A 13,719-nucleotide genomic window follows, 5' to 3' on the forward strand; every position below is an offset into this window, starting at 1 on the left:
AATGCTATTATATAGATTTTTTCGGTACATACCAAGGCCCTAATATCAACAGTCTTATCGGTTATACATACTTCATCAAGTTCAGTAGTAGACATTTAAGTTAGTCGTTCTGAGTCCCTTACCAAGTTTGTTTTAAAACCCTGTTTAATTTAGTTTTGTCATCATTCCCACACTATTTCCCGTAATCTTTTTACTTTGTTTACCCGCTCCTACCGCAGTCTCCCTACCCCCGTGCCCATATATGTTCCCTCAGCAGTTTCTAAAGACTTCTGACACTTTAAACTGCCCCCTCTAGAGCTCCCCAAGCCAGGGCTGCTACCCATCCCGAGACAGGCAGCACCCCATCCCTAGCATATAAAGGTCCTTTCATGGGTAGAAGGTCCCAGCTGTTGTCAATTAATGGGACCGATATTGACTCTGCACATCTTGTGAGGAACTACTACAACATCAGGCTCTTCGTAACACCATCTGTGAGGTAATTACTACACCACGTGAAGCCCCTCATAACACCACCTGTGAGGGAACTAGTACTCCACGTGATGCCCCTCATAACGCCATCTTTGAGGGAGTTACTACACTACGTGTCTGCTGTTCAACACCTCAGCTCACATGATCTACGTGTGTAAACATTAATCTGAATGTTCACTGTATATGTTCCTTCACCTTTCTCTAATGAAGGCTTTTGTTTAACCACTAATGTATGTAATAAGTCATTTATGTACAATGAGTATTTTCAGCCTTCGGGCTGCAAACTTTTTCAATAAACCGTTTTATTATTTTACACACACACACACACACACACACACACACACACACACACACACACACACAAACACACATATATATACACAAACAATTTCATACATACATACATATTAGTGGAATGAGAACTTACTGCAGCTTATGGTGATCAACTTTATCAGTCGGTTATAACACAAGGAGGAACTGGATAACTGTGTCCATATCCAGAGCGGTGGGAGACTGTTCGGGCACGCGTTGAATAGTATTGACATCAGATTGTAATGGTGTGAGGATAATTACTGTAGGTACAGGTACAGTCCCCTTCACTAGTGCGTTTACAGGGGGTCGTCAGGTTTTGTCCAGTGTGGCAAACCTGTGTTTGTTTACATTCGACAAAGAAGTGTAAAATAGTACAAATATGTTGTAATCAATTTAAAACAATATTAAAACAAATAGCTCAAAGATAATAAATTGTTGAATGTTTATGTGACGAGCCCCTGTAAACGTACAAGTGAAGGGGACTGTACATAGTTGCCATACATCTGAACTCCACCTTTAACAGGTAATACTTCGAGGTGATTCTCCGCCACAGTCCATTACAACTGTCAGGTGAATCACTCTTGAGAGCGAGTATATTAATTTAGGGGATTTACTCTGAATTTGTATTATATTGTATTGTATTGTATTGTATTTTATTGTATTGTATTGCATTGAATTGTATTATATTGTATTGTATTATATTATAATATATTGTATTATTATATTAGTAGTAGTAGTACAGGTAGTAGTAGTATTAAATAAGTTGTTGAGTTTGTTGTTTAAAGTATATACTGTAGGTAGGTCAAGGGACACACTATTACCTTTGTATTATTTATTAATTCATTATACAAAAAGAACTTAAACACCTCACTGAGCCTCCTCACCGGACGACTCATCCTCACTTTCCGAGAAAATACTTGTCGTCCTGCTCTTCACTGGACGACTTATCGTCCCCTCCTAACCGGACGATTCATCGTCACTTTCCGAGAGACAAAGTGTCGTCCCCATCAATGGAAGACTTTTCGTCTTCTCAACGGACGACTCATCGTCACTTTCCGAGAGACGACGTTGACGTTTCTGAGGAGGAAGATGGTCGTCCTCCTTCTTACTGGACGACTTGTCAGTTTCCTGTGGACGTTGACGTTTCTGAGGGGGAAGATGGTCGTCCTCCTTCTTACTGGACGACTTGTCGTCAGTTTCCTGTGGACGTTGACGTTTCTGAGGGGGAAGATGGTCGTCCTCCTCCTCACTGGACGACTTGTCGTCAGTTTCCTGTGGACGTTGACGTTTCTGAGGGGGAAGATGGTCGTCCTCCTTCTTACTGGACGACTTGTCGTCAGTTTCCTGTGGACGTTGACGTTTCTGAGGGGGAAGATGGTCGTCCTCCTTCTTACTGGACGACTTGTCGTCGGTTTCCTGTGGACGTTGACGTTTCTGAGGGGGAAGATGGTCGTCCTCCTCCTCACTGGACGAATCGTCGTCAGTTTCCTGAGGAGGGGGAAGATGGTCGTCCTCCTCACTGGACGAATCGTCGTCAGTTTCCTGAGGAATAGGTCGTTCCTGAGGGGGAAGGTGGTCGTTCTCCTCCTCATTGCGCGCCTCCTCTACAGTCTCCTGAGGAAGAGGTCGGTCCTGAGGAGGGGGAAGATGGTCGTCCTCCTCCTCACTGGACGAATCGTCGTCAGTTTCCTGAGGAATAGGTCGTTCCTGAGGGGGAAGGTGGTCGTTCTCCTCCTCATTGCGCGCCTCCTCTACAGTCTCCTGAGGAAGAGGTCGGTCCTGAGGAGGAAGGCGAGCCTTCTTCGCCTCACTGTACGACTTGTCGTCAGTTTCCTGTGCAATAGGTCGTTTCCGAGGGTGTAGACGACTGCTCTCCACACGACGACCATGTTCACTTTCATCATGGTAAGGTGTCTCACGAGGCACCTGGGGATAGGCTTGTGACTGATGATTAGACACATATTGCTCTTCTTCATAACAAGGTTGATTATAATAATATTTTGGATCGTTATAATTATTCCGGTGTGTTCTACGGTTGGCATACAGAACGGAAACTTTCAGGGGTCGGTTGTACACCAGTCGTCCATTATTCTCGAGGGCCAACATTTGGTGCCGCTTACCACAATACCGGATTTTGGCAATGCCACGGTGCCAGGTTCCATCATTATTATATGGCATATAACAATCCTTCATGCCCCCATGTTCATTAAAAATGCATACAACATCCTCATATGAACAGTGAAACGAGATGTTTTGAACGTACACCCCGAATGCATCATAATTGTGAAAATTACCGCCTGAGACGCTTGATCGGTGAGAGTAGGCCATCGTTATTATTGGGTTAAGTGATCACTCTGGCAAGGAGGGGTGAGTTTACCTCAGTGTAATTAATGTAGTAAGAGGTACTGCACTTGTTATTATAGTTCTGAATACGAGGTGTAATGAACATAATTATACAACTATTGTACTACATGTGTTGTAGTGAACATGTGGTACCAGTGTTGTAGTGAACATGTAGTACTAGTGTTGTAGTAAACATGTAGTACTAGTGTTATAGTGAACATGTAGTACTAGTGTTATGGTGAACATGTAATACTAATGTTATAGTGAACATGTAGTACTAGTGTTATGGTGAACATGTAGTACTAGTGTTATAGTGAACATGTAGTACTAGTGTTATAGTAAGCATGTAGTACTAGTGTTATAGTGAACATGTAGTACTAGTGTTATAGTTACCATGTAGTACTAGTGTTATGGTGAACATGTAATACTAATGTTATAGTGAACATGTAGTACTAGTGTTATGGTGAACATGTAGTACTAGTGTTATAGTGAACATGTAGTACTAGTGTTGTAGTGAACATGTAGTACTAGTGTTATAGTGAACATGTAGTACTAGTGTTATGGTGAACATGTAGTACTAATGTTATAGTGAACATGTAGTACTAGTGTTATAGTAAGCATGTAGTACTAGTGTTATAGTGAACATGTAGTACAGGTGTTATAGTGAACATGTAGTACTAGTGTTGTAGTGAAAATGTAGTACTAGGTGCTGTGAAAGAATATGTAGTACTAGGTGTTATAGTGAAACATGAAGTACTTGAAGGGTTATAGTGGAATATGAAGTACTATTAGTGCTATAGTGAAATATGTAGTATTATGTTATAGGTGAATATGTAGTACTAGTGTTGTAGTAAATATGTAGTACTAGTGTTGGAATGAATATGCAGTACTAGTGTTGTAGTGAATATGTAGTACTAGTGTTGTAGTGAATATGTAGTACTAGTGTTGTAGTGAATATGTAGTACTAGTGTTGTAATGAATATGTAGTACTAGTGTTGGAGTGAATATGTAGTACTAGTGTGGTAGTGAATATGTAGTACTAGTGTTGGAATGAATATGTAGTACTAGTGTTGTAGTGAACATGTAGTACTAGTGCTGTAATGAATATGTAGTACTAGTGTTGAGAAAAAGAAATATGTGTAGTACTAGTGTTATAGGTGAACATGTAGTACTAGTGTTATAGTGAACATGTAGTACTAGTGTTATAGTGAACATGTAGTACCAGTGTTGTAGTGAAATATGTAGTACTAGTGGTTGTAGTGAACATGTAGTACTAGTGTTATAGTAAACATGTAATTCTAATGTTATAGTGAACATGTAGTACTAGTGTTGTAGTGAACATGTAGTACTAGTGTTGTAGTGAACATGTAGTACTAGTGTTATAGTGAATATGTAGTACTAGTGTTGTAATGAACATGTAGTACTAGTGTTATAATGAACATGTAGTACTAGTGCTGTAGTGAACATGTAGTACTAGTGTTATAGTGAACATGTAGTACTAGTGTTGTAGTGAATATGTAGTACTAGTGTTATAGTGAACATGTAGTACTAGTGTTGTAGTGAACATGTAGTACTAGTGTTATAGTGAACATGTAGTACTAGTGTTATAGTTAACATGTAGTACTAGTGTTGTAGTGAACATGTAGTACTAGTGTTGTAGTGAACATGTAGTACTAGTATTATAGTGAACATGTAGTACTCGTGCTGTAGTGAACATGTAGTACTAATGTTGTAGTGAACATGTATTACTAGTGTTGTAGTGAACATGTAGTGCTAGTATTATAGTGAACATGTAGTACTAGTGCTGTAGTGAACATGTAGTACTAATGTAATAGTGAACATGTAGTACTAGTGTTGTAGTGAACATGTAGTGCTAGTATTATAGTGAACATGTAGTACTAGTGCTGTAGTGAACATGTAATACTTATGCTATAGTGAACATGTAGTACTACTGTTGTAGTGAACATGTATTACTAGTGTTGTAGTGAACATGTAGTGCTAGTATTATAGCGAACATGTAGTACTAGTGCTGTAGTGAACATGTAGTACTAATGTTATAGTGAACATGTAGTGCTAGTATTATAGTGGACATGTAGTACTAGTGTTATAGTTAACATGTAGTACTAGTGTTGTAGTGAACATGTAGTACTAGTGTTGTAGTGAACATGTAGTACTAGTGCTGTAGTGAACATGTAGTACTAGTGTTATAGTGAACATGTAGTACTAGTGTTATAGTGAACATGTAGTACTAGTGTTATAGTGAACATGTAGTACTAGTGTTATAGTGAACATGTAGTACTAGTGTTGTAGTGAACATGTAGTACTAGTGCTGTAGTGAACATGTAGTACTAGTGTTATAGTAAACATGTAATTCTAATGTTATAGTGAACATGTAGTACTAGTGTTGTAGTGAACATGTAGTACTAGTGTTGTAGTGAACATGTAGTACTAGTGTTATAGTGAATATGTAGTACTAGTGTGTAGTAGTGAACATGTAGTACTATGTAGTGAACATGTAGTACTAGTGTTGTAGTGAATATGTAGTACTAGTGTTATAGTGAACATGTAGTACTAGTGTTGTAGTGAACATGTAGTACTAGTGTTATAGTGAACATGTAGCACTAGTGTTATAGTTAACATGTAGTACTAGTGTTGTAGTGAACATGTAGTACTAGTGTTGTAGTGAACATGTAGTACTAGTATTATAGTGAACATGTAGTACTCGTGCTGTAGTGAACATGTAGTACTAATGTTGTAGTGAACATGTATTACTAGTGTTGTAGTGAACATGTAGTGCTAGTATTATAGTGAACATGTAGTACTAGTGCTGTAGTGAACATGTAGTACTAATGTAATAGTGAACATGTAGTACTAGTGTTGTTGTGAACATGTAGTGCTAGTATTATAGTGAACATGTAGTACTAGTGCTGTAGTATGTAATACTTATGCTATAGTGAACATGTAGTACTACTGTTGTAGTGAACATGTATTACTAGTGTTGTAGTGAACATGTAGTGCTAGTATTATAGTGAACATGTAGTACTAGTGCTGTAGTGAACATGTAGTACTAATGTTATAGTGAACATGTAGTGCTAGTATTATAGTGAACATGTAGTACTAGTGCTGTAGTGAACATGTATTACTAGTGTTGTAGTGAACATGTAGTGCTAGTATTATAGTGAACATTTAGTACTAGTGCTGTAGTGAACATGTAGTACTAATGTTATAGTGAACATGTATTACTAGTGTTGTAGTGAACATGTAGTGCTAGTATTATAGTGAACATGTAGTACTAGTGCTGTAGTGAACATGTAGTACTAATGTTATAGTGAACATGTATTACTAGTGTTGTAGTGAACATGTAGTGCTAGTATTATAGTGAACATGTAATACTTATGCTATAGTGAACATGTAGTACTAATGTTATAGTGAACATGTATTACTAGTGTTGTAGTGAACATGTAGTGCTAGTATTATAGTGAACATGTAGTACTAGTGCTGTAGTGAACATGTAGTACTAATGTTATAGTGAACATGTCACAAGGTACAGTGAAGTCGCCGTCCTCTGCGGGTACATTGTATGAGGTCACCTCACGTGAGGTCGTGTAATTCACCCCCAACTATAATACTCCTTCTCTCAGCTGCCTTTTCAACCTATCAAAGTTTGCCCTTCTAAAATCTAGGACTTTCATAGAATTTTCCTTGCGACTGAAATTAAGTTCTAATTTGAATCTCACTTCTTTATGGTCTCTTTCGTTACCTACCTCGACGTTACTATGAGGTTTTCTCTGTTTGACAGAACTAAATCTACTATATTATTACCCCGGGTGGGTTCGGCGGTATGTTGACACAGGTAGCAGTCTGCACGCCCTGCGTACTTCATCCCAAATAAGTCGCCCATTAACCCTATTGAGATTACGAGTTCTATATATTACTACTATGATTAATTTTTCCCTACCAAAGGTTAATTCTATCCTGATTGTTTCTGTGCTCACTTCAGTTTTTTTTTATTTCCTTATTGATTTCAGAGTTCAAATTATTCCTTACATAGATGGCTACTCCGCCTCCTTACCTGAACTGCCTATCGGTATGATATAATTTATAGCCCTTAATTTGGTATTCGGCAGGTGAATCACGTGAGTTTAAGTTTATCCATGTTTCGGTGATTGTTACATTTAAGTTAGTCGCTATCCGAGTCCTCTAACTGTCACGTTTAGAATTTGACTCCGTGCCTAATTTAGCTTTGTCTTCATTCCTTGCACAATTTCTCTGTAAACTCTCGGTTTGTCTACCTGCGCCCACTGCAGTCTCCTCGATCCACGTACCGGTAATCACATGTTCCCCTGCATCTTTCAAACTGCCCTCTCCAGAGAACCACCCAGGGTTGCCTCCTCATCCCTAGCATATAGGTCCATTCTGCCGTAAAAGTTGTCTCAGTTGACAATGAATGAGACTGATACTGACTTGCAATATCTATCAAGACGGCCGTTGACACCAAATATCCTTGACAACCATTCATTGCCAACTCTCCTTCTAGGCAGGACATCACATATGATAGAGATCCCTTCCTTCACCCTCATACGTTCGATAGCTGCCTTGAACTTATCAATGAGTTCCTCACCCCCTACACCCGCCAGCCACACCATCTTGAAGGCTTATTTAGAATGACAAGCTTAGTACCAGTTCACAATGAGACTCATTTGTCAGGTTAAACTACAGTATTTAATAATAATAATTATAAACAACAGAGTATTCTTCACACTCCAGGAAATGCTTCCGTGTCCAAATATCCGTGTACACCTTAAACCTGTCGTGTAAACAAAGTTTTTCCCAGCCTTCAGGTTAGCAGAAGACACAAACTTGAGTCTGTATGATTCGTCGGTTCATAAAGCTAACAAAAAACTGTTGTAAATCCCGCTTGAGGTCTTCAACTCCTTCTTAGGGTGGAATACATGCCCTTATCTCTCCTGCACATGTTCCTTGGTGGGATTGATATTTAAACAGTTTATTGAGCCAGAAAAATACAGATATAGAGTAGATAATAATAACAATATTAATATGGCTGAGCCAATTGAGAGCCTCAGCTCCCTTAATGGCACCTGATATATACTGTACATTTATCTCAAGGAATTATTATATAATATTTAGTATCATCTGGAAAAGTACAAGTAACATGATGTTAGTAAATACATATGAGAATGTTTCCATAACTTTCACTTGTTTATTTATTTATTTATTTATTTATTTTCTACATTCATATTATAAGTATATACATATTGACAATGGAGTTAATATACAGTATTCTTATAAGTGAGGGAAGCAATACAACATGGATTGTATTAAGATGAAACAAGGGGACAGAGACAATCAGGATCACGTCTTGACGGCAAATATATAATTATTGCAATGGTAATTTTTATCTACATGACAATATATGATATAATGGTTTTAATGGAACAAAAAAAGTAAGAGTATAAAGTAAGTGGTACAAAAATATTAAATTTGAGTGATAGGTATTATTTTAGAGATGATTTAAATTAAGGGAGCATAGTCTTTGCTCGAATGGGTGGGGGTAAGTTGTTCCACACCTTCACACCATGATATTTTATGGAGGTCTGGGACTGAGAGGAGCACATGTGGGATGGTCTTCGTAGGTCTGAGTGTCTTAAGTTGTACCTCTGGTTATTCCAGAATTGAAAATATTTTTTCTCACTCAAGTGATTAACAGATTTATAAACAAGTGTTAATATCCTAGAATTTTTAACATTTTCAATTCAACAAGTTGCTCGTTAGTGTGACCATTTTTATTTAAGTAGGTCATTGTCCGCACGACTCTTCTGGGCAGTGGCCAAGGGTTGTGTTTTAGTTACTCCAGAGGCCCCCCCATAGTGTGTGACAGTGTATCAAGTGTTGGTAAACAAGATCACAATAGATTTCTTTCATTGCAGTGAGAGTGAGTGACTGTCGAGTGTGATACAGAATACAGCACTGGTTACTGACTTTACTGTGGATGGCTTGTATGTGGTGTCTCCAGTTAAGTTTATCATTCACAATAACTCCGAGGAATTTAGTATTTTGGTCACGATTGAGGACTGTTTTACCAAGGTGTGAGATACAATGTATGTGTGCAGGAGGATCTGGGATTGAGTTTGTGTAATAATAATAATGATAATAATAATAATAATGACACAGCACTATTAGGTATAGGGACAATAGGGAGTGAACTATTTAACACAAGTTTTCAATACAAGAAGTTAAACATGGCGTTACAATAGAGGTTATCTATGAATAGCTGACACTGTGGTGTATTAGATGATCTCATGTGGATTAAGAACTTCCCTCTCCGGTGGTGTGGTAGATGATATCAGGTGGTTTTAGTACTTCCCTCTCCGGTGGTGTGGTAGATGATATCTGGTGGTTTTAGTACTTCCCTCTCCGGTGGTGTGGTAGATGATATCAGGTGGTTTTAGTACTTCCCTCTCCGGTGGCGTGGTAGAGGATATCAGGTGGTTTTAGTACTTCCCTCTCCGGTGGCGTGGTAGAGGATATCAGGTGGTTTTAGTACTTCCCTCTCCGGTGGTGTGGTAGAGGATATCAGGTGGTTTTAGTACTTCCCTCTCCGGTGGTGTGGTAGATGATATCAGGTGGTTTTAGTACTTCCCTCTCCGGTGATGTGGTAGAGGATATCAGGTGGCTTTAGTACTTCCCTCTCCGGTGGTGTGGTAGATGATATCAGGTGGTTTTAGTACTTCCCTCTCCGGTGGTGTGGTAGAGGATATCAGGTGGTTTTAGTACTTCCCTCTCCGGTGGCGTGGTAGAGGATATCAGGTGGTTTTAGTTCTTCCCTCTCCGGTGTTGTGGTTATGGATATCAGGTGGTTTTTATACTTCCCTCTCCAGTGGCGTGGTAGAGGATCATGTGGTTTTAGTACTTCCCTCTCTAAATGTTGTAAACTGCTCCACATAGTATGGCAGGGTTCTCTCACAACAAGGAACGTGGTCATTAGCACTGGTTGTTAATAAGGTTCAAGACCATACCATCTTCCCCATATAGTCTGGCACCTCACTCGTGTTTCCATTATCAACACTTGAATCAATTCTTTTCCAGTTGAAATTGTCACTTTTTATCAATTGTGGTGAACTGGTTAACAATCCTTGCACTAATTTATTGATGAGGAAAGATGGGGGGATGATGAAGGAGGTGACGAGAAGGTTTACAGGCAACCCCTTGTGGGACGCTCAGGATCAACGTCTGCTCCCAAAAGTGGTAGACGGTAAGTGTGTGTGTGTGTGTGTGTGTGTGTGTGTGTGTGTTCAATGAGCTGTGGATGACAAAAAACAAGTAATATGGTATTATTTGTGCGGTATTCATTTATATTAATAATGTGTTCCGTACTGTTGTCACACGTCATGTTTCAGAACCGTCTCTTAATCATATCCCACTACTTAATGACGCCCTTTAGTCAGCACCCTTGTGACACCTCGCTCCTGAACTTGTTGTGTAGTTATTACTCCTCGTGCACCATCGTCCCTCTGAGTGTTACACACACACACACACACACACACACACACACACGCTAAGTACTACATGTTCATTACTATAAAGTCAAGTGAGGCTTTACATTAAAAATTCCAACTTGATTATGTTTTTGGACCCCGAATTATGAATTGGTGTCCTTAGGTGGTTCAGTAACCACAAATAATTCACAATGACCCGAAAAGTGACCAAGTTGACCTCCAAGGAGGTCCAGCATCTCGTCTCACTCCGCATCAGCGTCCTCGGCGACGGGGGTCAAGGGGTAGTTTACCTCGTCCCTTGGCAGGATGAACCTGCCGTCCTAAAAATCGGCATTTCAGAATCTTCCTCAAAATATACCCATTTCAAACAGGAAGCCAAACTAATGTCTGAAGCCGATGGCGCCGGCGGCGTTCCTACACTTCTGGCTGTTGCACCACACACTCCAGCCATCGTGTGCTCTTTCAGCGGCAAGAAGACCCTCGCATACCATATGTTCAATAATAAGAAAAAGTACAACCTCCTAGAACTTGGGGTTTTGGCCGGCAAGCAACTCTTGCAGCTCCACAAGAAAGGCATTATACACAACGACATCAAACCTGACAACATAATGGTCAACGGTGGTCGTGTGGCTCCCCAAGTAAACCTCATCGACCTCGGACAGGCATGCAAGGCGGGCGAGAGTCTCAACTGGGACCGTGACCCCAACAGGTCTTTGTGGCGCGCACCCGAGGTGTGTCGTGGCCAGCCCAGCACACCCGAGTCCGACGTATTCTCCTTCGGGGTCTTGATGAAGGATCTACTTGGTGAGGTCTCTGGCGACCATCCTAACACCACTTTTGTAACCAAAACTGCCTTCAACAATGACCCCAGCCAGCGACCATCCCTTAAGAACTTTCTCCGTCAGTTGTTTTACGCCATTCAAGACGACGCCGCTTCCTCCCGCCAACCTTGTTGATATAAACTCAATAGATATAAATTGATTGAATAGTTTATCATTAACCTTTATGTTGTTCCCTATGTGATGTGTTTAATGGCATGTGTACTACATTATCTATCTCTAACACAACTTTCCTCTCAGTCACAGCTGTTCCCCGGCCTCACACACACAGTACCATTAGTTATTAGAATAAAGATAATTTTATAAACAAAGGAACATTTTATTCAGCGACGAACGACTCCAAGAAACTGATGACCAAAATGATCTTACGATAATATTAAATTGGTGAAATAAATTAACACCTTGAGTCACTCTTGAGAACCTCGTTGTCTTCTTCACCATTTTGTTCCCATGAAAAAACAAAACAAAGTAAATACATAAGAATTAAAACTTATGATCGGATATAATTATTTTTTATCCGGATTTGTTGTTTTAATTGTACATAAAATCTTAACTGTTTATTGTTTCATTGTGAGAATATTTCATTATAGTGTAGATATACAATGTTTACTTTTCCTTCCCATACGACGTAATTATATGTATTTTAGGTTTGTTTACACCGAGACAAATTATTTATACTTTTTAACTTCAGACAAATTATGAACTGTTTGTTTTTCCTCCTCGAGAGATATAAATTATTTAACGGTGTTTCTCTCACATCCACAGAGGAAAATTATGTAACGTTCCTATATATTAGTTTATATTAAGCAGTAAAATGTTAATGTTTGTTGTTTCATCAGTATCTCCAAACCTAGGTTAGGGTAGGTTAGGTTAGGTTAGGTTAGGTTACAATGGGTTAAGAAACTAGTGAGACTAAGACCCCATTGCAGCAGTCAGTGTTTCATGGGCAGTTGTGGGTGTGGCTAAACCGAGATGGGTGTTGGCTAGGTAGTAATAATAATAATAATAATAATAATAATAATAATAATAATAATAATATACGGTTTATTGAAAAAGTCTGCAGCCCGAAGGCTGAAAATATACATTGGACATAAATGACTTATTACATACATTGGTGGTTTAACAAAAGCCTTCATTAGAGAAAGGTGTAACTCCCTCACAGATGGCGTTATGAGGGGCATCACGTGGAGTACTAGTTCCCTCACAGGTGGTGTTGTGAGGGGCATCACGTGGAGTACTAGTTCCCTCACAGATGGCGTTATGAGGGGCATCACGTGGAGTACTAGTTCCCTCACAGGTGGTGTTGTGAGGGGCTTGACGTGGTGTAGTAATTCCCTCACAGATGGTGTAGAGGGGCCTGATAATGTAGTAGTTCCCTCACAGATGGTGTAGAGGGGCCTGATAATGTAGTAGTTCCCTCACAGATGGTGTAGAAGGGCCTGATGATGTAGTAGTTCCCTCACAGATGGTGTAGAGGCCTGATAATGTAGTTCCTCACAGATGGTGTAGAAGGGCCTGATGATGTAGTAGTTCCTCACAGATGGTGTAGGGGCCTGATAATAGTAGTTCCCTCACAGATGGTGTAGAAGGGCCTGATGATAGTAGTTCCCTCACAGATGGTGTAGAGGGGCCTGATAATGTAATCCCTCACAGATGGTGTAGAAGGGCCTGATAATGTAGTAGTTCCCTCACAGATGGTGTTACGAGGGGCCTGATAATGTAGTAGTTCCCTCACAGATGGTGTAGAAGGGCCTGATGATGTAGTAGTTCCCTCACAGATGGTGTAGAAGGGCCTGATGGGTCCGTGGGCGGGTGGCCGCAGACCCACGGACGGTCACAGGCCAAAACCCATCACCTCGACGCCTTCTTCAAGATCCCTCGCTGCTACAGGATACGACAGTGATACCTCTGTATAACGGACTTCTCTCTCCATATAACGGACCCTCGATATAACAGACTTTCATCTCCATAGTCCGTTAGATGGAGGTTTTAGTTAACGACCCTCGATATAACGGACTTTCATCTCTACACAATTCGTTAGATGGTAAGGCAATGTATGACCAGTAATAGGAAAGTAAACAAACAAGCAAACAAGTAAACAAACAAAAATACACTAAGATAAACAGAAGGAAAACAACTAACAATAACCAAAGAACAAACAACTGTAAACAAAGTAAGTTAAACAAGACAAACAACCAATTAGAAACAATGATAAACAGAGTGTGGGAGTGTAGAAGACA

At 39.8% G+C, this 13,719-nt stretch overlaps 1 protein-coding gene across 1 annotated transcript; it reads left to right on the plus strand.

Annotated features, from left to right (window-relative positions):
- Positions 1-10,831: 10,831 nt before the first annotated feature.
- Positions 10,832-11,596, plus strand: LOC121869886 (casein kinase 1-like protein 4). Its single transcript, XM_042371451.1, has one exon. It carries the CDS (start codon positions 10,832-10,834, stop codon positions 11,594-11,596), a length of 765 nt encoding a protein of 254 aa, XP_042227385.1.
- The last annotated feature ends 2,123 nt before the right edge of the window (positions 11,597-13,719 follow it).

Source organism: Homarus americanus, unplaced genomic scaffold, assembly GCF_018991925.1.
Source record: "Homarus americanus isolate GMGI-L3 unplaced genomic scaffold, GMGI_Hamer_2.0 scaffold14467, whole genome shotgun sequence".
NCBI lineage: Eukaryota > Metazoa > Arthropoda > Malacostraca > Decapoda > Nephropidae > Homarus > Homarus americanus.

Bases quoted from the DNA above. Each gene is read 5' to 3' on its own strand.
- LOC121869886 (XM_042371451.1), top strand. From the start codon at position 10,832: ATGACCCGAAAAGTGACCAAGTTGACCTCCAAGGAGGTCCAGCATCTC.